The sequence below is a fragment of the Chrysemys picta genome, chromosome 8, assembly GCF_011386835.1.
Source record: "Chrysemys picta bellii isolate R12L10 chromosome 8, ASM1138683v2, whole genome shotgun sequence".
In the NCBI taxonomy this organism is placed as follows: domain Eukaryota; kingdom Metazoa; phylum Chordata; order Testudines; family Emydidae; genus Chrysemys; species Chrysemys picta.
The window spans coordinates 92,614-114,341 of NC_088798.1; the positions used below are offsets into that span (position 1 = coordinate 92,614).

Below are 21,728 nucleotides of genomic sequence, written 5' to 3' on the forward strand. Positions count from 1 at the left end.
CAAGTACCAATCATCACTGAGACCTTGATACCATACCATGCCATCATGTATTGCATATGCCACAAATTTCCCAAAAATTATATTAGAAATGCTCAGAGAGCTTTTTTAGTTTTTTAAAAAATGACTGTTTTTTGTACATCTCACAAAAAGCTACTGTATGTTACCATCATGAGTCTGTCTAACTCTTCAGGCCTCAAAGGGAGAGAAAAATAACTAATACATTTCAGAACATTTTAAAATGATCAAAAATAATTCTGTATAACAAATCTGCTAGGAATAAATGCTTTACGCTGCGGAAACGGGGATTTCCAGCTCTCCAGTGAGATATTGCAACCATTTATAGTCTGATGGCTTGCAAGATATAAGACTTGAAATCTGTCACTGGGCCAGGATTTTAATATTGCTCTTACTATACCTGAGATCAGTGAGGCAAGGTGGGTGAGGTAATACCTTTGATTAGACCAACACTTCTTTATACTTACTTACAACAAGACTGCAATCCTCAGATCAGTGTAATTTTAGGGGAAATTCAGTAAAGATTCTACCATTGGGGTGCCTTGGGCACTGCTCCATTCAGAAGATGAGAAAATAACTTTACTGTCATTCCAGTTATGTGTTTCACCCACAGCTGTTTAAATTAACAAACTAGCTCTTCTGTATAGAGAAGAGTCCATTCCTGGAGTTGCTTTTGTGCCCCAAATGATATAGTGCCCATTCTAGTACCAGGACTTTTCTGAACAGCCTGGCAGCCCTGAGGGGTATTTTCAATGTGAAGGCAAATGCCCCACCTAAAGTTCTGACTCTGAGCTACTGCTGGGGAAATTCCTCAGTGTGGAAGAGGGGTTGGGTGGCAGAAAGAAAGGAGATGCTTTTATGACAGTCTTTTTTTAAAAATGGCATCTGTTTGAGTCTGCCTACAGAACTGAAATATTTGAAATAGTGCTGTTGGAAATGGATTAGTGGGCAGAGTGCAAGAGAGGTAGCCAAAGATGCATGGTAATATAACATAAGATAAGAATATAAGAAAGGCCGTACCGGGTCAGACCAAAGGTCCATCTAGCCCAGTATCCTGTCTACCGACAGTGGCCAATGCCAGGTGCCCCAGAGGGAGTGAACCTAACAGGCAATGATCAAGTTATCGCTCTCCTGCCATCCATCTCCATCCTCTGACAGACAGAGGCTAGGGACACCATTCCTTACCCATCCTGGCTAATAGCCATTAATGGACTTAACCACCATGAATTTATCCAGTTCTCTTTTAAACGCTGTTATAGTCCTAGCCTTCACAACCTTCTCAGGTAAGGAGTTCCACAAGTTGACTGTGTGCTGCGTGAAGAAGCTATGCATGTGGAAGCTATGACAGGGAGTCTGGCTTCACCCCTGTAGCCCTGGGCTAAATGGAGTATGCACAGTTTCTCTGTGGGGATGGTGCATGTGTAGTCTGGACAGTGCTAGGAGCTGAGAGAGACTTGAGTATGCTCAATGAGGATGGAATCTTCAGAAATTTTATCTGTTAAGCTCTAGCAAGTCTTAACATCTACAAACTGTGATTTTTCAGGGGCTTAGAACTTGGCCAAATCTGGGCAAATTTCCACTGGGATGGCAAAAGGCACAGCCCTGACACTGCCAAATTTCAAGGCCTTGTTCCAAGGCATGGGATTACTGGAGCTTTTCAAAGAAAAGGTTGCGCAAAAAAAAAAAAAAGCTGCCGGAACTCCACGCCCCACCCCACCACCAGCTTGCCTCCGCTCCGTCTCGGAGACACTCTGCCGCAGCTTGGCCGCCGTGGGCCCGTGCCCGCCCGGCTTGCACCCCCCGAAACACAAACACACACACATTCTCGTGATGAATTTTTCTCTAAGCACGTCACAGTACAATAATTAAAGTGGACGTGTCTGACACTGCATTCTAGGGATATGAAATACTAAACAATTCTACTGATTTTATTGTCTCACATGGCCAGGGGAGCTCAGACTATGTATTTCTATTGTGTGATATCCAACCAGAACTGCGTTCATCTCCCTCATTGTGTAACAGTGGACAAGTGAGTCTCTGCTCCTGCAAACCTGCCTTACCTTTCCCCATAGACAGGTGCCCAAATTCCTGTTCATTGACTGTATCACCTGTGTGACTGTGGCATGGCTGATTGTTTCACATCACCCTAAATCTCTACAAGGGGTCTTGCAGCAATTCTCAGTGCAGGGCTAGACATCTGTCTGGCTGTTTGTAAGTGTGTGACTTGGGCTGTGTTACTGACTGTGGTGATTCTTGCAGCACTTTGGACTTGTATAAGGAGTACCAGGAAGAAGCATATGCAGTTTCTCTTCATCCCACTGGCCTTTACGTTTTGGTTGGGTTTTCTGACAAACTACGGCTTATGAACCTGCTAATTGATGACATCCGTACTTTTAAGGACTTCACTGTGAGAGGGTGCAGAGAGGTGAGGAGCAACATAGAAGCTGGGATCAGGGGAGCTTGGGAAGTGGGGTGAATGACATGGTGGGGAGCAATGTGGAAGTTGAGTTCGGAGAGGAGAACAATAGTGTGAATGTTGAGATATGAGAATCTGAGGAGGGAATCCTGAATGAAAAAGGGCATAATGGGGGCTTGGGACCTGGGAGTCACCAGAGAGGTGAGAAGCACTGTGGAAGTGGAAGTTGCAGGAGAAAGGGGCATCAGACCCATAGGGTAGCTAAGAAGAGGGTCCTAGGAGATGAGGGGGCATCATGAAAAATGATGTCCATACATGGAGGTTTCTTCTTGCATGACCTTCAAACACTGGTGACTGTATTGCAACTTCAGTAAGAGACTGGGTGTTGTGGGTTTTTTTCTGTATTTCCATCATACATTCAGTAATAGTTGTGTGTGTTCTCTCGCTCTCTCTCTCCAGTGCACCTTCAGTAATGGGGGTCATCTTTTTGCTGCAGTTAATGGAAACGTGATTCATATTTACTCCACCACCAGCTTTGAGAATGTTAATAATCTGAAAGGACACAATGGGAAGGTCAGTGTGCAAGGCCTACCATACCTGTGGGTAAAGGAGAACTGGTAGATATAATTCATTAGAAGTTTCAAAAAGCCTATATCAAAAAGTCTCTCATCGGGGCTATGAAGGAAACTACTTAGTCATGGGGGAGAGGTAAAGAACTGTAATGGATCAGAGATTGACTAACAGTCAGGAAACAGAGATACAAAGAAATAAATGGTAAATTTTCATCATGGCAGAAAGCTGGAAGCAGGTGCCACAAGGTTCTGTTCTACAGCCAGTGCTTAATATTTATTAATGACCTGGAAAATATGGATATTTTTACAAAAATTTCATTCAAAGATTGGTTCTTCTTGTCCATGCCACGTTAGGTGTGTGCGCGCCATGTGCACCATTGCCAAAGATTTTTCCCTCAGTGGTATCCGTCGGGCTGGCTCTAGCACCTCTGGTGCTGCGTGCTTATGTGCCGGTATAAGGGGCGCCACCAACCACTCACCCTCTCAGTTTCTTTTTACTGTCTGTGACTGTTGCTGGAACAAGCTCTCTTGCTTCAGCAAGGCTTCTTCCCAGTGGTTTTTGGATTCTGATTAATAGTTTATTAGTTTTAAGTATAATTTTAGTGTATATAGATATTGTAGTTAGCGTTAGTGTGAATAGATAGTCCCTATCGTCGAGGGACTTTTTTCGCCCCAGCAGCTGGGCATGTCCCCCAGGCTTCAAACATTGTGGTTCCTGCGGCAAACCTGTGCGCGACCCACACTCCAGCCGTTTGAAGTGCTTGTGAGAAACTACATGAGGGACAAGTGCCACATTTGTCGGGACTTTAGATCCTGCACAAAAAAGGATAGAGAAATAAGACTGAAGGCTATCCTAATGGAAGCCAGTCTAAGACTGGCCTCAGAGCCAAGCTGCACCAATTCTGCACCAAGCACTTTGGCCTTGGTGCGAAGTGCTCCTCCAGCACCACGCTCTTCCTAGCACTGTTCACCATCTCCAGTGCTGAAGAAGAAGCACAAAAAGCAGTGCACCAACAGAGGGCACTCACCAGTGCAGAAGAAGGACAAGCATGGGGAAGGCAGCGGAGTGCGACTTGCATTGGGCCACTCGGGAACCCTATGTTGAGCCTCAGGGCCACCACCAGTACCCAGTGCTGCCAGACCTCGGTGCGGGTTCCCCCGCCAGCACCTGGCCAATGGTTCAGTAGCCTATGCAGTGTCCATACTGGAACCCGAGGGGTTTCCCCTGGTACCTAGTCCTCCTTCTCATCAATCATACCTGTTGATTTCTGAGAGTGGGCTACCACCCCTTCCCTGCTGGCACTGGACTCTGACTCTGGGTCCGACGTTTAGAATGTGGCTACCATGAATGTCATTGAGGAAGAGGAAGGAGCCCCTCCTCTGGTGCAAGCTTCCTCCTCCTCCTCCCCAGAGGAGGCTGTCTTGAGGCTGAGTAACATCTCTTCTGCAGGATGACTTCAGGGCCCATCAGGACCTTCTGAAGCAGATAGCAGCTAACCTGGGTCTGGAGATAGGATTTTAAGGAATCATCCCACAGCCTTATTGACATGGCCCTGTGGTACGAGTATCCCGCAGACTCTACATTACCACTAATACATGTATGCCCGTAACAATGGACCAGCTCAGTGAAAGATGGGACTTTCCATTCCTCCCTAGGCTAGACAAAGACACTCCCTCTGAGATACATCTTTATACCCTGATACAAACAAGTTACATACTGCTACTCTGACATAGTTACTGCCCCCTGACGTGGCTAGTTATCACCCATCACCTTGTACATGTTGGTTTGATTAAAACATCTTTATTACGTACTGCATCCTGACCTTATCTTTTAGGAGGGGTCAGTGTGTTCCCCTGTTATCCTTGGGGAATGTTTTTGTACCATCCTTGATATCAGGATGTTCTGGGTATATGTCATCAGGCCCCCCTCTCTCCCTCCCTCTGTGAAAGCAATGGCAAAAAATCGTTTATCGCCTTTTTTCCTGGGTTACCTGTGCAGATCACATACCACAGCAAGCATGGAGTCCGCTCAGCTCACTGTCACCGTATGTCTCCTGGGTGCTGCTGGCAGACGTGGTACTGCAATCCTACATAGTAGCATCCCCTTGCCTTGCCTTGTGGACGGCAGATGGTGCAATACGACTGCTAGCCGTCGTCCCGTGAGTGCTCCTGGCCGACCTCGGTTAGGTTGGTCGGGGGCGCCTGGGCAGACATGGGTGCTCCTGGCTGGCCGCGGTGAGGTTGGTCAGGGGCGCCTGGACAAAAATGGGAATGACTCCAAGTCATTCTCTTCTTTAAGTTTCGTCTAGTGGAGATTCAGTCCTGCCTGAAATATCATGCCAGCTGGAGGCTTCTGCCTCAGGCTGCTCTCCCAGTCGGCAGCACCTCGCGGTCGCACCTACCCCTTGCTCCCATGGCTCATGAAGCCTGGACAGTAGTAAGGAGCAGTTCAACTATAGGCTGAGCAAGTGCATAATGGTGGTAGAATGTGCCTTTGGATGTTTAAAAGCTCGCTGGCGCAGTTTACTGACTCGGTTAGACCTCAGCGAAACTAATATTCCCATCGTTATTATTGCTTGCTGTGTGCTCCACAATATCTGGGGAGACGTTTATGGTGGGGTGGGAGGTTGAGTCAAAACACCTGGCTGCTGATTACGCGCAGCCAGACACCAGGGCAGTTAGAAGAGCACAGCAGGGTGCGCTGTGCATCAGAGAAGCTTTGAAAACCAGTTTCATGATTGGCCAGGCTATGGTGTGAAAGTTCTGTTTGTTTCTCCTTGATGAAAACCCGCTCCCTTGGTTCACTTTACTTCCCTGTAAGCCAACCGCCCTCCCCTCTCCCCTTTGATCTCCGCATGCAGAGGCAATAAAATCATTGTTGTTTCAAATTCATTCATTCTTCATTAATTCATCACACAAATGGGGGGATAACTGCCAAGGTAGCCCGGGAGGGGTGAGGAAGGAGGGAAGCACAGGGGTGGGGTAGTTGTTGGGGCACCCCCTAGAATGGCATGCAGATCATCATAGAAGCGGCATGTCTGGGGCTCTGACCCGGAGCGGCTCTTTGCCTCTCTGGTACTTTGGTAGGCTTCACGCGGCACTGCTGCGGGTCCATGTCATATCCTCTGTCCTTCATGCCCTCGGAGATTTTTTCAAATATTCTGGCATTTCGTCTTTTGGAACTGAGTTCGGATAGCACGGATTCGTCTCCCCATACAGCGATCAGATGCAGTATCTCCCGTTCGGTCCATGCTGGAGCTCTTTTGCAATTTTGGGACTCCATGGTCACCTGTGCTGATGAGCTCTGCATGGTCACCTGTGCTGATCAGCTCACCATGATAGCCAAACAGGAAATGAAATTCAAACATTCACGGGGCTTTTCCTGTCTACCTGGCCAGTGCGTCTGAGTTGAGAGTGCTGTCCAGAGTGGTCACAATGGAGCACTCTGAGATAGCTCCCGGAGGCCAATACCATCGAATTGCGTACACACTACCTCAAATTCGACCCAGCAGGGTCGATTTCAGCGCTAATCCCCTCATCGGGCAGAGTACAGAAATCAATTTTAAGAGCCCTTTAAGTTGACAAAAATGGCTTCATCGTGTGGACGGATGCAGGGTTAAATCGATCTAACGCTGCTAAATTTGACCTAAACTCGTAGTGTAGACGGGGCTAAAAAACAGACAGTGATAACTATAGTAACTCCTCGCTTAATGTTAGAATCATAGAATATTAGTGTTGGAAGAGAACTCAGGAGGTCATCTAGTCCAATCCCCTGCTCAAAGCAGGACAAACACCAATTAAATCATCCCAGCCAGGGCTTTGTCAAGCCAGGCCTTAAAAACCTCTAAGGATGGAGATTGCTCCACCTCCCTAGGTAACCCATTCCATTGCTTCACCATCCTCCTAGTGAAATAGTGTTTCCTAATATCCAACCTAGACCTCCCGCACTGCAATTTGAGACCATTGCTTCTTGTTCTGTCATCTGCCACCACTGAGAACAGCCTAGCTCCATCCTCTTTGGAACCCCCCTTCAGGTAGTTGAAGGCTGCTATCAAATCCCCCCTCACTCTTCTCTTCTGCAGACTAAATAACCCAAATTCCCTCAATCTCTCCTCGTAAGTCATGTGCCCCAGCCCCCTAATCATTTTCGTTGCCCTCTGCTGGACTCCCTCCAATTTGTCCACTTCCCTTCTGTAGCGGGGGGACCAAAACTGGACACAATACTCCAGGTGTGGCCTCACCAGTGCCGAATAGAGGGGAATATTCACTTCCCTCAGTCTGCTGGCAATGCTCCTATTAATACAGCCCAATATGCCGTTGGCCTTATTAGCAACAAGGGCACACTGTTGACTCATATCCAGCTTCTCATCCACTGTAATCCCCAGGTCCTTTTCTGCAGAACTGCTCCTTACAGAACAGTCTATCCCCAGCCTATAGCGGTGCATGGGATTCTTCCTTCCTAAGTGCAGGATTCTGCACTTGTCCTTGTTGAACCTCATCAGATTTCTTTTGGCCCAATCCTCCAATTTGTCTAGGTCATTCTGGACCCTATCCCTACCCTCCAGCATATCTACCTCTCCCCCCAGCTTAGTGTCATCTGCAAACTTGCTGAGGGTGCAATTCATCCCATCATCCAGATCATTAATAAAGATGTTGAACAAAACCGGCTCCAGGACCAACCCCTGGGGCACTCCGCTTGATACCGGCTGCCAACTAGACATCGAGCTGTTGATCACTACCCGTTGAGCCTGAAAATCTAGCCAGCTTTCTATCCACTTTATAGTCCATTCATCCAATCCATACTTCAACTCACTGGCAAGAATACTGTGGGAGACCGTATCAAAAGCTTTGCTAAAGTCAAGATATATCACTTCCACCGCTTTCCCCATATCCACAGAACCAGTTATCTCATCATAAAAGGCAATCAGGTTGGTCAGACATGACTTGCCCTTGGTGAATCCATGGTGACTGTTCCTGATCACCTTCCTCTCCTCCAAGTGCTTCAAAATGGATTCCTTGAGGACCTGCTCCATGATTTTTGCCAGGGACTGAAGTGAGGCTGACCGGTCTGTAGTTCCCCGGGTTCTCTTTCTTCTTTTTTTAAAATATGGGCACTATGTTTGATTTTTTCCAATCGTCTGGGACCTTCCCCGATCACCACAAATTTTCAAAGATAATAGCCAATGGCTCTGCAATCACATCAGCCAACTCCCCCAGCACCCTTGGATGCATTAGATCTGGACCCATGGATTTGTACATGTCCAGCTTTTCTAAATAGTCCTTAATCTGTTCTTTCACCACTGAGGGCTGCTCACCTCCTCCCCATACTGTGTTGCCCAGTGCAGCAGTCTGGGAGCTGACCTTGTCTGTGAAGACCAAGGGAAAAAAAGCATTGAGTACTTCACCTTTTTTCACATTATCTGTCACTACGTTGCCTCCCCCATTCAGTAAGTAGTTATGTTGTACTTACGTTCCTGGAAAATGCTACTTTAAGCGAAACAATGTTAAGCGAATCGAATTTCCCCTTAAGAATTAATGTAAATAAGGGGTGGTTAGGTTCCAGGGAAATTTTTTTGCCAGATGAGCCTATATTTTATTTATACACACACAGTATAAGTTTTAAACAAACAATTTAGTACGGTACACAGCAACGATGATTGTGAAGCTTGGTTGCGGTGGTGGAGTCAGAGGGTGGAAGAGGGTGAGATATTTCCCAGGGAATGCCTTATTGCTAAATGATGAATTAGCACTCGGCTGAGACCTCAAGGGTTAACATGTTGTTAATGTAGCCTCATACTCTACAAGTCAGCATGAATTATGGGAGGAGACACAGCATAGCAGAGCGAGACAGAGCCACACACCGTGTGTGTGTGTGTGTGTGTGTGTGTGAGAGAGAGAGAGACCCCACTCTAAGTACACTCTAAGTACACTGCCTTTTTAGGTAGATCAGCAAGTTGAGACAGCAGCTACTGCCAGCAAGCTTCCTCTATCCTGAGCCCTGTCGTGTCCTCCCCTGCTCTGTGGAATGAGGTAAAGGAGCGGGGAGAGGGGGACACCCTGACATCAGCATCCCTCTCCCCCCCCTGCTCCCCTGCCAGCAAGCAGGAGGCTCCTGGGAGCAGCTCCAAGGCAGAGGGCAGGAGCAGCACACGGCCATGGGGGAGGGACACCTGAACTGCCTGGCAGTTGATCGCCTGCTGGGGGGCTGCTGCACAGGGAACTTAGGGGAGCTGAGAAGGGGGCTACTGGCCCATCCTGGTTCCAAGCCCCCACCAGCTAGCTCCAACCGGCTGCTCTTCCTGCAAGCAGTGGACAAAGCAGGCGGCTGCCAAATAACGGGCATTGCGCAACTTTAAACAAGCATGTAATTGATCAGCAATGTAACAACAAAACAATGCTAACCGGGACGACTTAAGTGAGGAGTTACTGTATATGGAAACAAATGGAAGTATTTCAAATTAAAAAACAGACAAAAGCAATCAATGGTATCTTTTCAACCAAAACTGCTGGTAAGTGGTTTTGCCAGACAGAGTGTTTTCTTGCAAAGTTCTCTTTGCACATCTTAAGATTTGTCTTTCTTCCTTTTTGTCACTGTTGGTGCTATTAGGGCAGAAATGCTTCTTACAATCCAATACTATATGGTTTTGATGTGGTTTAGATGGGACATTATTCCCTGCTTCTTAAGTCATAGCTTCTGCTGTCCTACTATGCTGCTGCTTCTTATTGCAGAAAGGCCTTGGCCTACACCAGGAAGAACATAAACATCAGGGAACTCAGTGTTGTCTGCTTAGCCTGCCAAGTGTTCCTTCTCCAGATCTCTGGCAAGGTGGTGCAAGTCCTGACAGACAATACTGCGGCCATGTTCTATATCAACAAGCAGGGAGGAGCTTGATCCTCTACCCTGTGTCAGGAGGCCATCCATCTATGAGATTTCTGCACGAAGCACTCCATCCACCTTGAGGCATCACATCTTCCCAGAGCCCAGAATGCACTGGTGGATCGCCTCAGCAGGTCCTTTCCCTCTCACCACTAGGGGTTCCTTCACCATAAATCATCAGATTCATCTTCCAAAGCTGGGGGTCTTCCCAGGTGGACCTGTTCGTGACCAAGCAGAACAGAAAGTCCCACCAGTTTTTCTCGCTGTGAGGGCACAGCGTGGGCTCTCTCTCCTATGCCTTCCTGCTCCCATGGACAGGGCTGCTGCTCTACGCTTTTCCCCCGGTCCCTCTGGTTCACAAGGTCCTCCTGAAAATCAAGCGGGACAAGGCAAGAGTTATTCTCATAGCCTCAGTGTGGCCACATCAACACCGGTTTGGCACGCTGCTGGATCTATCAATAGCAATCCCACTCCTGCTTTCGCTCTGTCTGGACCTGATCTCAGAAGACAATGGCCGGTTGCTTCACCCAAACCTCGCCTCTCTTCACCAACTGTGTGGATGTTACATGGCTGAACCTGGAGGAGCAGGCCTGTTAGGAGCTAGTTCTCCAGATCTTGATAGGTAGTAGAAAGCCGTCCACTAGGGCTACCTACCTTGACAAATGGAAGAGCTTCTCAATTTGGGTGTGACATAGAGGTCTCTCTCCGATCCGGTCTCTTCAAATTATCTTGGACTATTTAAGAACATAACGGCCATACTGGGTCAGACCAAAGGTCCATCTAGCCCAGTATACTGTCCTCCAACAGTGGCCAATGCCAGGTGCCCCAGAAGGAATGAACAGAACAGGTAACTATTAAGTGATCCATCCTCTGTCGCCCATTCCCAGCTTCTGGCAAACGGAAGCTAGGGACACCATACCTGCCCATCCTGGCTAATAGCAATTACTTCCTCCATCTAAAGCAGCAAGGTCTGGCCCTTGTGTCTATCAAGGTGCACTTGGTAGCAGTCTCAGCCTTCCACCCACTGGTGAATGGCAGGTCAGTGTTCTCTCACAAGATGGCAGTCCGGTTTCTCAATGTACTGGAGAGACTCTATCCTCAGGTCCTCCCTCCGTGTGACTTAAACCTGGTTCTGTCAAGGTTCATGGGCCCTCCCTTTGAACCTCTAGCGTTCTCCTCTCTTAGAAAGTTGTCTTCCTGGTGATGATCACCTCAGCCAGAAGGGTTTCTGAAATCAAGGCCCTTATGTCAGAACCACTATACACAGTGTTCTTCAAGGACAAGATCCAACTGCACCCCACCCGGCTTTCCTGCCAAAGGTGGTTTCACAATTCCATAGCAACCAGGCTATTTTCCTGCCAGTCTTCTTCCCGAGGCCTCACAAAAACTCTGAGGAGCAGCAGCTTCACTCATTAGATGTTAGGCATGCCCTCACCTTCTGTATTGAAAGGGCTAAACCCTTTCACAAATCCATATAGCTCTTTGTAGCAGAAAAGATTAAATGGCTTCCAGTATCAGCCCAGAGGAACTTGTCCTGGATAACTGCCTGTGGGCTTGCTGCAAGCAGGCGAATGTCATACCTCTGGCCATCCTAACTGCTCACTCCACGAAAGCTCAGGTCTCTTCAGCAGCATTCCTTGCACAAGTCCCGGTCCAGAACAGCTGCAGGGCAACAACTTGGTCATCAGTGTATACCTTTGCATCCCACTATGCCATCACCCCACAGGCCAGAGACGACGCCAGGTTCGGAAGAGCAATGTTGCAGCCAGCATGTCCATGAACTCTGATCTCACCTTCTGAGGTACTACTTGTGAGTCATCTTATGTGGAATAGACATGAGCAAGCACTCGAAAAAGAAAAAATGGTTACTGACCATAATTGTTGTTCTTTGAGATGTGTTGCTCATGTCCATTCCATGACCCACCCTCCTGCCCCTCTGTCGGAGTGGACCAACAAGAAGGAACTGAGAGCGTGCATGGCCTGTGACGTCCCTTATACCAGCACCTGAGCGCGCTGCACCAGGGGGTGCTAAAGCCAGCCCAATGGATACCACTGAGGGAAACATCTCCAGCAACAGTGCACACGGCATGCACACACCTAATGTGGCATGGACATGAGCAACACATCTCGAAGAACAACAGTTACGGTCAGTAACCCTTTTTTATAGTATTATTTATTCTAATATTTCTGTAGCTCATTGCTGTAGTGAAAATATCTTCAGTGCACTGATGTGTTCATTGCTTCTCACTAGGTAGGAGCTCAGTCACTGGTAGTCAACTTGTATAATGTATTCAGGTTGTTCTGAAGGGTAGCGGTTGGTAATGGTATTGGAGTAACAGATGAAAGAACCTGGAGATATGTTACAGGACTCCCCTTATGCTCAGTAATATGATTAACATTTTAACATTTTCTATCAGTGTGCTTAATTCTATAAGTAATTCTTATACATTTTCTAAAGCAAAAAACAAAAACAAAAGAAAAAAAACAATAACCTAGCACAAAAAAAGAAAGGAGGAGAAATTTAATTACAAAGAGTTTGGCTGTTTAAAAAGAGCAAAAGCTATATTAGAAGCATGGCTGTGCCATATAAAACAGGGATTACTATAAACAGAACCATGTCTAGAAGGGGTTCACCAGATAAAATGGTCAGATTTAACAAGACACGAGCTCCCTTCCAGGGCTCATAGAGTCACCAAGTGTGGGTCTGACTGGTGTGTTTCCACTCTTACCAGGTGCGCTCAGTCATATGGAGTGCAGATGACAATAAGTTGATTTCCTGTGGCACAGATGGTGCAGTGTACGAGTGGAGCTTGTTGACGGGTAAGAGGGAGTCAGAGTGTGTGCTCAAGTCCTGCAGCTACAGCGGTGTTGCCATCTCTCCTGATGCCAAAATCATCTTTGCTGTTGGATCTGACCAAACGCTCAAGGAAATTTCGGATTCTTCGGTAAGCCAATTAACATACATACCTGTGACTTTGCTAGGTCCTGGCAGGCAGCTTAAAGGACGGTCATTACCCAGGGAAAGCACCGGTGCTTTCCTCACCCTACCTCCCATTTTCCAATTTAGGCAACTAGGAAGGAACCTTATCCTCATATGCATCCACCAACAACACCTACCATCTGAAATGTTATGTTGTTATTTATCTATGTTCTTATACTGTGCCCTTCACCATGATACCTGGGCATTTGTTGCTGTTTCATTTCAATTTATGATACTTCCAGCAATTTTTCAATGCATATGACACATTAACTTTGAGATACATTATCAAAAGCTTTACTAAAATTCAAATATATGTCATCAATTGCAGTTTCCCTTGTCCACAGCTTTTCTTTACAGAAGCAGTTAAATGTGTGTGACAAGTGTTTAAAATTTTCAAAAGCACCTAAGTCTCATCTTCGAAAGTTACTTAGACACTTTTGAAAATTTTACAAAGATCTGGTTTTTACTTTTGAACTTTGGGATACAGATGTGGAGACCTGCATGAAAGACCCCCTAAGCTTATATTTTACAAGCTTAGGTTAAAAACTTTTTTAAGGCACAATTTTTTGTTTTTTGTTTTTGGACGGTATTGCTGCCACCACCAAGAGATTTAAACAAACATTTAGGGAGGGGCCACTTGGAGCCCTATCCCCCCCCAAAATATTCCCCCAAGCCCCTTCACCCCATTTTCTGGGGAGACTTGAGAATAATATACCAAACAAATAGGTTAACAAGGTGAGCACAGACCAGACCCTTGGGTTTTTAGGACACTAAAAACCAATTAGGTTTTTAAAAGAAGAACTTTATTATAAAAAAAAAGTAAAAGAAGCACCTCTGTAAAATTAGGATGGAAGGTAATTTTACAGGGTAATAAAAAGACGTAAAACACAGAGGCTTTTTCTTTAGGCTTAACTTTAAAGTCACAAAACAGGAATAAACCTTTTTTTTAGCATAGGCTAAATTTACAGGCTAAAACAAAAGTTAATTTAATGCATTTTTTTGCTATTACTTATAATTTTTGTAATTTTAGATGTATTATTTTAGTAGAAGCTGTATTACCTGCTTGGTTATTTTTTGTTTTTGTTTTAAGAGGGAACACACACAAAAGAGCACAAACAAAGCCTTCCACCACCCCCACCCCCACCCCCAATTTGAAAGTATTTTTTTGGTTAAGTGCCAACTAGGTTAATTGAACTGATTAACCCTTTATAGGTAAGTGATTTTGTACCTTTGGCCAAGAGGGATTTTATATTACTGGATACATAAAGGTTGTTACCCTATTTTTAATATTTATGACATGCCCCCCAAATTACAGACGGTGTTGGACAGCCTGTTTTATATGTCTGTGATTTTTTTTCTGGAGCTTTAGGAGAAAACAGAGTTAATAAGACACATGAATCCTATTTTCAAGAAAGGGAAAAAAAGTGATCCGGGTATCTACAGGCCTGTTAGTTTAACATCTGTAGTGTGCAATGGTGCTGGAGAAAATTCTGAAAGAGAAACTAGTTGAGGACCTTGAGGTTAATGGCAATTGCGATAAATTACAACATGGTTTTACGAAGGGCAGATCATGCCAAACGAATCTGATCTCCTTCTTTGAGAAAGTAACGGACTTATTAGATAAGGGAAATGCGGTGGACCTAATATACCTGGATTTCAGTAAAGCGTTTGATACTGTACCCCATGAGGAATTATTGGTTAAACTGGAAAACATGGGGATCGATATGAAAATCCAGAGGTGGATAAGGAATTGGTTAATGGGGAGAATGCAGCGGGTCGTATTAAAGGGTGAACTGTCAGGTTGGAGGGAGGTTACTAGTGGAGTGCCTCAAGGTTCGGTTTTGGGACCCATTTTATTTAATCTATTTATAACTGACCTCGGAACCGATTGCAGGAGTGGGCTGATAAAGTTTGCGGATGATACGAAGGTGGGAGGCGTGCAAATTCGGAGGAGGATAGGGATATTCTGCAGGGAGACTTGAATGAGCTTGTGAATTGGAGTATCAGAAATAGGATGAAATTTAATAGTGAAAAGTGTAAGGTGATGCACTTGGGGATGACTAATAACAATTTTAGTTACAAGATGGGGACGCATTGGTTAGAAGTAACGGAAGAGGAGAAGGACCTAGGGGTCCTTGTAGACCGCAGGATGACTATGAGTCGACAATGTGATGTGGCGGTGAAAAAAGCCAATGCGGTCTTGGGATGTATTAGGTGAGGTATATCTAGTAGGGATAAGGAGGTCCTGCTTCCGTTGTATAAGGCACTGGTGAGACCTCATTTGGAGTACTGTGTGCAGTTCTGGTCTCCCATGTTTAAAAAAGATGAACTCAACCTGGAACGGGTGCAGAGAAGGGCGACTAGGATGATCAGAGGAATGGAAAACCTGTCGTATGAAAAGAGACTAGAGGAGCTTGGGTTGTTTAGTCTGACAAAGCGAAGGCTGAGGGGGGATATGATTGCTATCTTTAAATATATCAGAGGGATAAATACAAGGGAGGGAGAGGAATTATTCCAGCTTAGTACTAATGTGGACACGAGAACGAATGGGTATAAACTGGCCGTGGGGAAGTTCAGGCTTGAAATTAGACGAAGGTTTCTGACCGTCAGAGGGGTGAAATATTGGAACGGCCTTCCGAGGGAAACGGTGGGGGCGACGGACCTGTCTGGTTTTAAGATTAAGTTAGATACGTTTATGGAGGGAATGGTTTAATGGTAAAACAAAGTAGCCAAGGAAAACCACTCAATGGTACGTAAATAGTATAATGGCCAACAAGGATCAGGCTAGAGACTCTTGCCTACATGCTCGGGGTCTTACTGATCGCCATATTTGGGGTCGGGAAGGAATTTTCCTCCAGGGTAAATTGGCTGAGCCTCTGGAGGTTTTTCGCCTTCCTCCGCAGCATGGGGCAGGGATCACTAGCAGGAGGGTCTCTGCCGATTGAAGTCACTAAAACACAGGATTGGGGACTTCAACGGCAGAGTCCAGGGAAGGGTTTTGTGGCCTGCAGCATGCAGGGGGTCAGACCAGATGATCATAATGGTCCCTTCTGACCTTAAAGTCTATGAGTCTATGAATCTTTAGATATACTACTTATTATATCAAAACTAATAATATTTTTTACATTTTAAGGATGATTTTAACCAGTTGATTTTGGGAAATTTTTACAGGAGAGTGCATTAGCCACTTTGTTAGAAGCTTTTGAAATGTGTTCTATTTTAAAATTAAAATTTTGGCGAGCTAAACTTTACCGAAGAAGTTTTTTGTTATTTTTTTTGACAGTATGAAGCCACTTTAGCTCAGCATGGTTGGTTTGCAGGTGGAAACACCGTTTCCAAACATATGGATGTAGCTTTTTTAGAGGGTACACAATGGTGTAACTTTTTTTTTTGGTGATTGACCAGTGGCTTTTTTTTTTTTAGACAGTTTTTTGCTGAGAAACACGAGAGGATGGTTTTTTTTTTTTTTTTTTGTTTTTGTTTTTTTTTGCATTAAAACTGCTTTTACATCATGCTTGGACGCATTTGTGGTTACTAGGAAAGGTTTGTTAAAGTTTGGGCCCTTAGCAAAGGGTTAGACATGAGTGTCGCTTTAAGCTAGTTAAAGGCCTTTTGACACTTTTTGGTTTACTGAACTGCATTTGGCTGGTTGTTTTTTTTTTTTTTTTTTTTTGGTTAGGTTTGTCAGTGGGGCAGCAATCTGGCTGTAGTGCAGTACAAATTGCCTGTAATATTTGGCCAAGCCTAATAAGGATTGGACCTATTTTTTTGACTTTGGGACAGGCCACTTTTGGATAGCATTTACTTTGGCCGGTAGGGGGTTGATATTTTTGTGACTGTAGCGGGGTGGACACCCGCTCCTGCCCTGAGGGGTTTGGAATAGCCCTGCAGAAGGCTGTTGCAGGAAGAAGCAGCTACTGGGCTGATTGGGGAAGTAGCTGCAGCTGGGCCACACCCTAATCAGAGCCCAGATGGCCTGTATAAAGAGGCCGGGAGCCAGGAGCCCAACAATCTCTCTGCTATCAGAGAGAGATGGGCCCGGCTGCAGGGAGCTAGACACAGACTACCTGGGTGGAGCAGGGCTGGGGAGCTCCAGCCTGGAAAGCCCCAGGCTGCAGCCTAGGAGAAGGCTAAGGGGTACTGGGGGTTGCAGAGGGCAGCCCAGGACTAGGCCAAGGCAGCAGGTCCAAACCCCCCTTGCCGATGATGAGTGGCCTATACTGCAGTCTGCCCCAGAGTGTGGGGGCTAGTTGGTGACTGGCAGTGGCCTTATCCTGATGTGAGGTGGGGTTAGTGGGTGGGGGCTCCCCTGGGAGGAGAGACCAGTGTGTGTGGGTATTGCCAGGGGGCAGCACCCAGAGCAAGGGGCACCGGGGTCCTGGGAGGGACATGGGGCCAGTGCAGACGACAGGGCGGATCACCGGCCTGCAGAGGGCGTTCCAGAGGCTGGTGAGCTAATTCCCTGGATGACCAGCAGGAAGTGCTGCAGGGGTGAGTCCGACCTCTTACAGTGACCCACCTGGCGTTTAAGGTAAGCTACTTTGTTTAGGCCTATGTAGGGGTGTGGACACCTGCTCCTGCCCTGAAGGGCTTAAAACAGCCAGGAAGAGGGCTGTGGCAGGGAAAAGCTAGGCTGATTGGGGAAGTAGCCACAGCTGGGCCAGGCCCCAATCAGGCCCATCTGGTCCCTATGAAAGGTTGTGAGCCAGAGGCCCAGAGACAGTCTCTCCCTGCATTGAGAGAGAGAAGGGCCTGGCTGCAGGAAGCTAGAGACAGGGTATCTGAGTGGAGCAGGGCTGGGGAAAGGCAGAGGAGCTGGGGAGCTCCAGCCTGGAAAGTCCCAGGCTGCGGCCTAGCATTGGGCTAAAAGGTATTGGGGGTTGCAGAGGGCAGCCCAGGGGTAGGCAAAGGCAGCAGGTCCAAACCCAACCTCGCCTGTGATGAGTGGTGTATACTGCAGTCTGCCCCAGGGAGTGGGGCTAGAGGGTGATTGGCAGTAGCCTTACGCTGAGATGAGGTGGGATTACTGGGTGGGGGTTCCCTTGGGAGGGGAGACCCAGAGTGTGAGGGTACTGCCAGGGGGGCAGCAACCTGGAGAAAGGGGCACCAGGGTCCTGGGAGGGACATGGGGGGCCAGCGGTAAAGTGCATCATTGGCCTGCAGAGGGCGCTCCGGAGCTGGGATGAGCTAATTCCCAGAAGAGACCAGCAGGAGGCGCCGCAGGGGTGAGTCTGCACGTCTACCGCCTATTTGATACTTTTTAGTTTTAACAGTTAGTTTTGCCTTTTTTGTGTGCTTGAAGACCTTTTGTAGATGCTTTAGGTGTTTTGCTCACAAATTAGAAAAGATGGCCACATTATTAAGGTAGGCGACTGCAGATTTTTTAAATGTTGCTAGGAGACTATTTACAACTTTTTTGGAAAGTGATGGGTGCATTTTGCAGCCCGAAAGGGAGCACATTAAATTTATGTAGCCCTACATTGGTGATGAAGGCTGACCTTTTTTTGGTGGTTTTATTTAGCAGTACTTGTCGGTACCCCTTGGTTAAGTTCAAGGTAGAGATGAACTAGGCACGTTTTAGTTTTTTTAATAGCTTATTTGTGCATGGCATTGGATAGTTGTGTGGGCAAGTTACAGCATTTAGCTTACGGTAGTTTACACAAAATGAGGGGGGATTTGATAGCAGCCTTCAACTACCTGAAGGGGGGTTCCAAAGAGGATGGAGCTCGGCTGTTCTCAGTGGTGGCAGATGACAGAACAAGGAGCAATGGTCTCAAGTTGCGGTGGGGGAAGTCCAGGTTGGATATCAGGAAAAACTATTTCACTAGGAGGGTGGTGAAACACTGGAATGCGTTACCTAGGGAGGTGGTGGAGTCTCCTTCCTTGGAGGTTTTTAAGGCCCGGCTTGACAAAGCCCTGGCTGGGATGATTTAGCTGGGAATTGGTCCTGCTTTGAGCAGGGGGTTGGACTAGATGACCTCTTGAGGTCCCTTCCAACTCTGATATTCTATGATTCTATGAAAAGCATATATATATATTTTTTATTTGGTTTGGGAACCAGAACCACTGGAGATACCGATGCACTTTTAGAGGGGCGGATTACCCCCATTTGTAACATGTTTTGGATTTTTTGTTTTATAGCAGTTTTGGCTTGAGGCACCAACCGATAAAGTTGGGCTTTAATTGGGTGAGCATTACCTGTGTTAATGGAGTGCTATGCCCATTTGTTTTGTTTTGGGGTGGCTGAGAACATTGGTGCGAAGCTAGTGCACATCTTTTTGATTTGCTGTTGCTGCATACATTTGAGGGTGATTGAGAGGTTTACTTTTTTTACGCCACCGTTACTTTTTTTTTGTGGTAGACACCTTTAGGCCTCTTAGCATTATTTTTTTTTTTTTCTGGGCTGTAAACTGACAAACCTTAAATTTTTTGGACTAAAAGGGCTTTAGAGAATTAACATGGTATACTTTAGGCTTTATGTTTGAGGTGGGAGATGCTATAAGATAGTAAACAGCTTTTAGGCGCTTTTGGACCATAAATGGCCCTTTTCATGATGCTTTTATTTTATGCGCCTGGAACGCTTTTAAGACCATGACCTGGTTTTTTACTTTGACGGAACGCTTTTTGGCATGTTTATTATTCCAAGCCCTTTGCTTTTTTTGAGTATTTTTTAGGCTTTTTTAAGCAAGGGCTAAAAAGTTTTGTAGGGTGTTTTGTAGGTTGTTTACAAAGTTTAGAATGTTAGTTTTTGGAGAAGGCATAAACCCTTCCCATTGCTCCTTTACCAACTGTAATGGCCCCTGAACCTTGTGGCCATACACAAGTTTAAATGGTGAAAACCCTAAACTGGGATGTGGTACAGCCCTGTAGGCAAAGAGCAACACTAGGTTTTAATTATTGAAGTGCTTATTTACGAATTTACATATTATGGCCCCCAAAGTTTTATAAAACTTTTTTACCAGACCACTTGTTTGATGGTGGTAAGGGGTGGCAACCAAGTGGTTTGCCCCATGAGCTTTTCAAAGGCTTTTTATGGTTCCTGCCAGGAAATTAGTTCCAGAATCTGTAAGGATGTCAGAGGGCTAATCTACCCTGGCAAAAATGTGTGTTAATGCCTGGCACACACTTTTAGCCCTGGTGTTGCTTAGAACTATGGCTTTTGGTCATCGGGTGGCAAAATTTATGAAAATTAGTATGTACTGCTTTTTGTTGGGTTGTGTGGTTTTTTTTTTGTTTGTTTTTTGTTTTGTTTTTGAAAAGGACCCAGAATATTTACAGCTACTTGCTGAAATGGAACTTAATTATGGGGAGTGGCTGGAGAGAGGCTTTGACCTGGTGGGGGGGTGTGGTGTGTGGGTTTTTTTGTTTTGTTTTGTTTTTTGGGCACACCTTACAAGACTGGACATAAGTAGAAACGTTCTTGCCCATTTCCTTCCAGTGGAAGGACTTCCCCAAACTGTCTTTCGTCCTGTTTACCCCAGCATGGCCACAAGTTTTCTTGTATAAAAGGTGTGGGTTTTTTACAACAAACGGGGATTGATTAGACGAGCTGAGAGGCGGTGGGTTGCTTTGTGCCGCCATCCAAACTTTCTGTAGGCTTTAATGTGCTTTCTGCTTGGCCTGGAACTGTTCTTTTGATGCTGGAGGCATTAGTTTTTTACTGGATTGTGGCCTTCAGCTTGGTTTCTTTGGAAGCGATGTAGGTTGCAGGTTTTACTGCTACCTTCACCCGTTTTGTTTTGATTTGCCCGCCTTTTTGGCGGTTTGGGACTGCCTGTATTAATTAGCATAAGAAGCGAGACTTTTTGCTGAGTTTATTTTTTTATTTCATAAGCACTGTTTTACATTATTATTGGTTATAGTTAGGAACTGCTTCTGTACAACCAAATTACACATTTTTTTTAAAGCTAGTTACACCCCCCCCTTTTTTTTTTTTTTTTTTTTTTAAACCCATTTATCTAACAGATTCTTGATTTGGTTTACATAAACCACATTACTTAGTCCAGCCCCTCTTTTAAGGGCTTTAAATTTTACTTTGTAAGTTTTAGGTGTAATTTTAAATTGTTTTAAAACCAAATTTTTAAATTTACCATAGTTAGAAGCATTCTTAATAGGCATTTTGTTGAATATGTTCGGAGCTTTTTCAGTTAATTTTGCTACCAATGTGATTATTTTGTGATTTTTTAGGAATTGCATGGAGGCCGCACAGTCTTTTAAAGGTGATGAAATATTTAACAATATTACTGGATTTACTATACTGTGGATATAGTTGCTTCCATTTGTTGATTTTTGGGGAAGTGGAGCCAGCTGCTGATGGTTTATGCTTTTGGGCCAAAATTTGGGCCTTAATCTGGGCCTGTATTTTTTGTTTTGTTTTTTAACTTCAGGACTTTTTTATGGGCAGCCTCCTTCCTGGCTGCCTCTGCCTTCAAGCATTTTGCCTCCTTTCTTTCCTACACGTTCAACTTCAGGGGCTTTAAGGCCATTTGTTTTTTATGTTTTTTCTTTTCTCAGCTTTCAATTTTTGGCTAATTTTAGGGGGGGTTTTGGACTTTTTGTTGTTGTTGTTGTTCTAGCCTTTCTGCGCTTAACCTAGCCTAACCCGAGACTAGAAAGAAAAGAAAAAAAAACAGCTTGTGAATTCCCTTGCAGTAACTTAACTACTCTGCCTTCAGGCAAAGAAAAAAAAACTCCAGCTGCTCTCAGCTTAAAAAAAAAAAAAAGTCCTTTTTAAAAAAAACATCCTCCCTGGTTTTCAATCAGCCAAAAGAAAAATGTTTTTAAAATTCTGAGGTCTGTGCTTACAATTTAAAATGATCGCACCACATTGCCACCATGTCAGGATTCCCTCCCCACTTTGAACTTTGG

At 45.5% G+C, this 21,728-nt stretch overlaps 1 protein-coding gene across 8 annotated transcripts in view; it reads left to right on the plus strand.

The window, feature by feature from the left end:
• The window catches only part of CFAP57 (cilia and flagella associated protein 57), a 123,232-nt gene that overhangs the window by 40,412 nt on the left and 61,092 nt on the right, over positions 1–21,728 (plus strand). For all 8 annotated transcript variants that reach the window (XR_006173197.2, XM_042845257.2, XM_008166679.4 and 5 more), the window contains 3 exons: positions 2,275–2,440; positions 2,891–3,004; positions 12,613–12,825. Coding sequence is in view for 7 of the 8 variants with exons in the window: in XM_042845257.2 (XP_042701191.1) it covers positions 2,275–2,440; positions 2,891–3,004; positions 12,613–12,825 (493 nt within the window). In the remaining variant the exon portion in view is untranslated. The remainder of the gene's footprint in view (positions 1–2,274; positions 2,441–2,890; positions 3,005–12,612; positions 12,826–21,728) is intronic.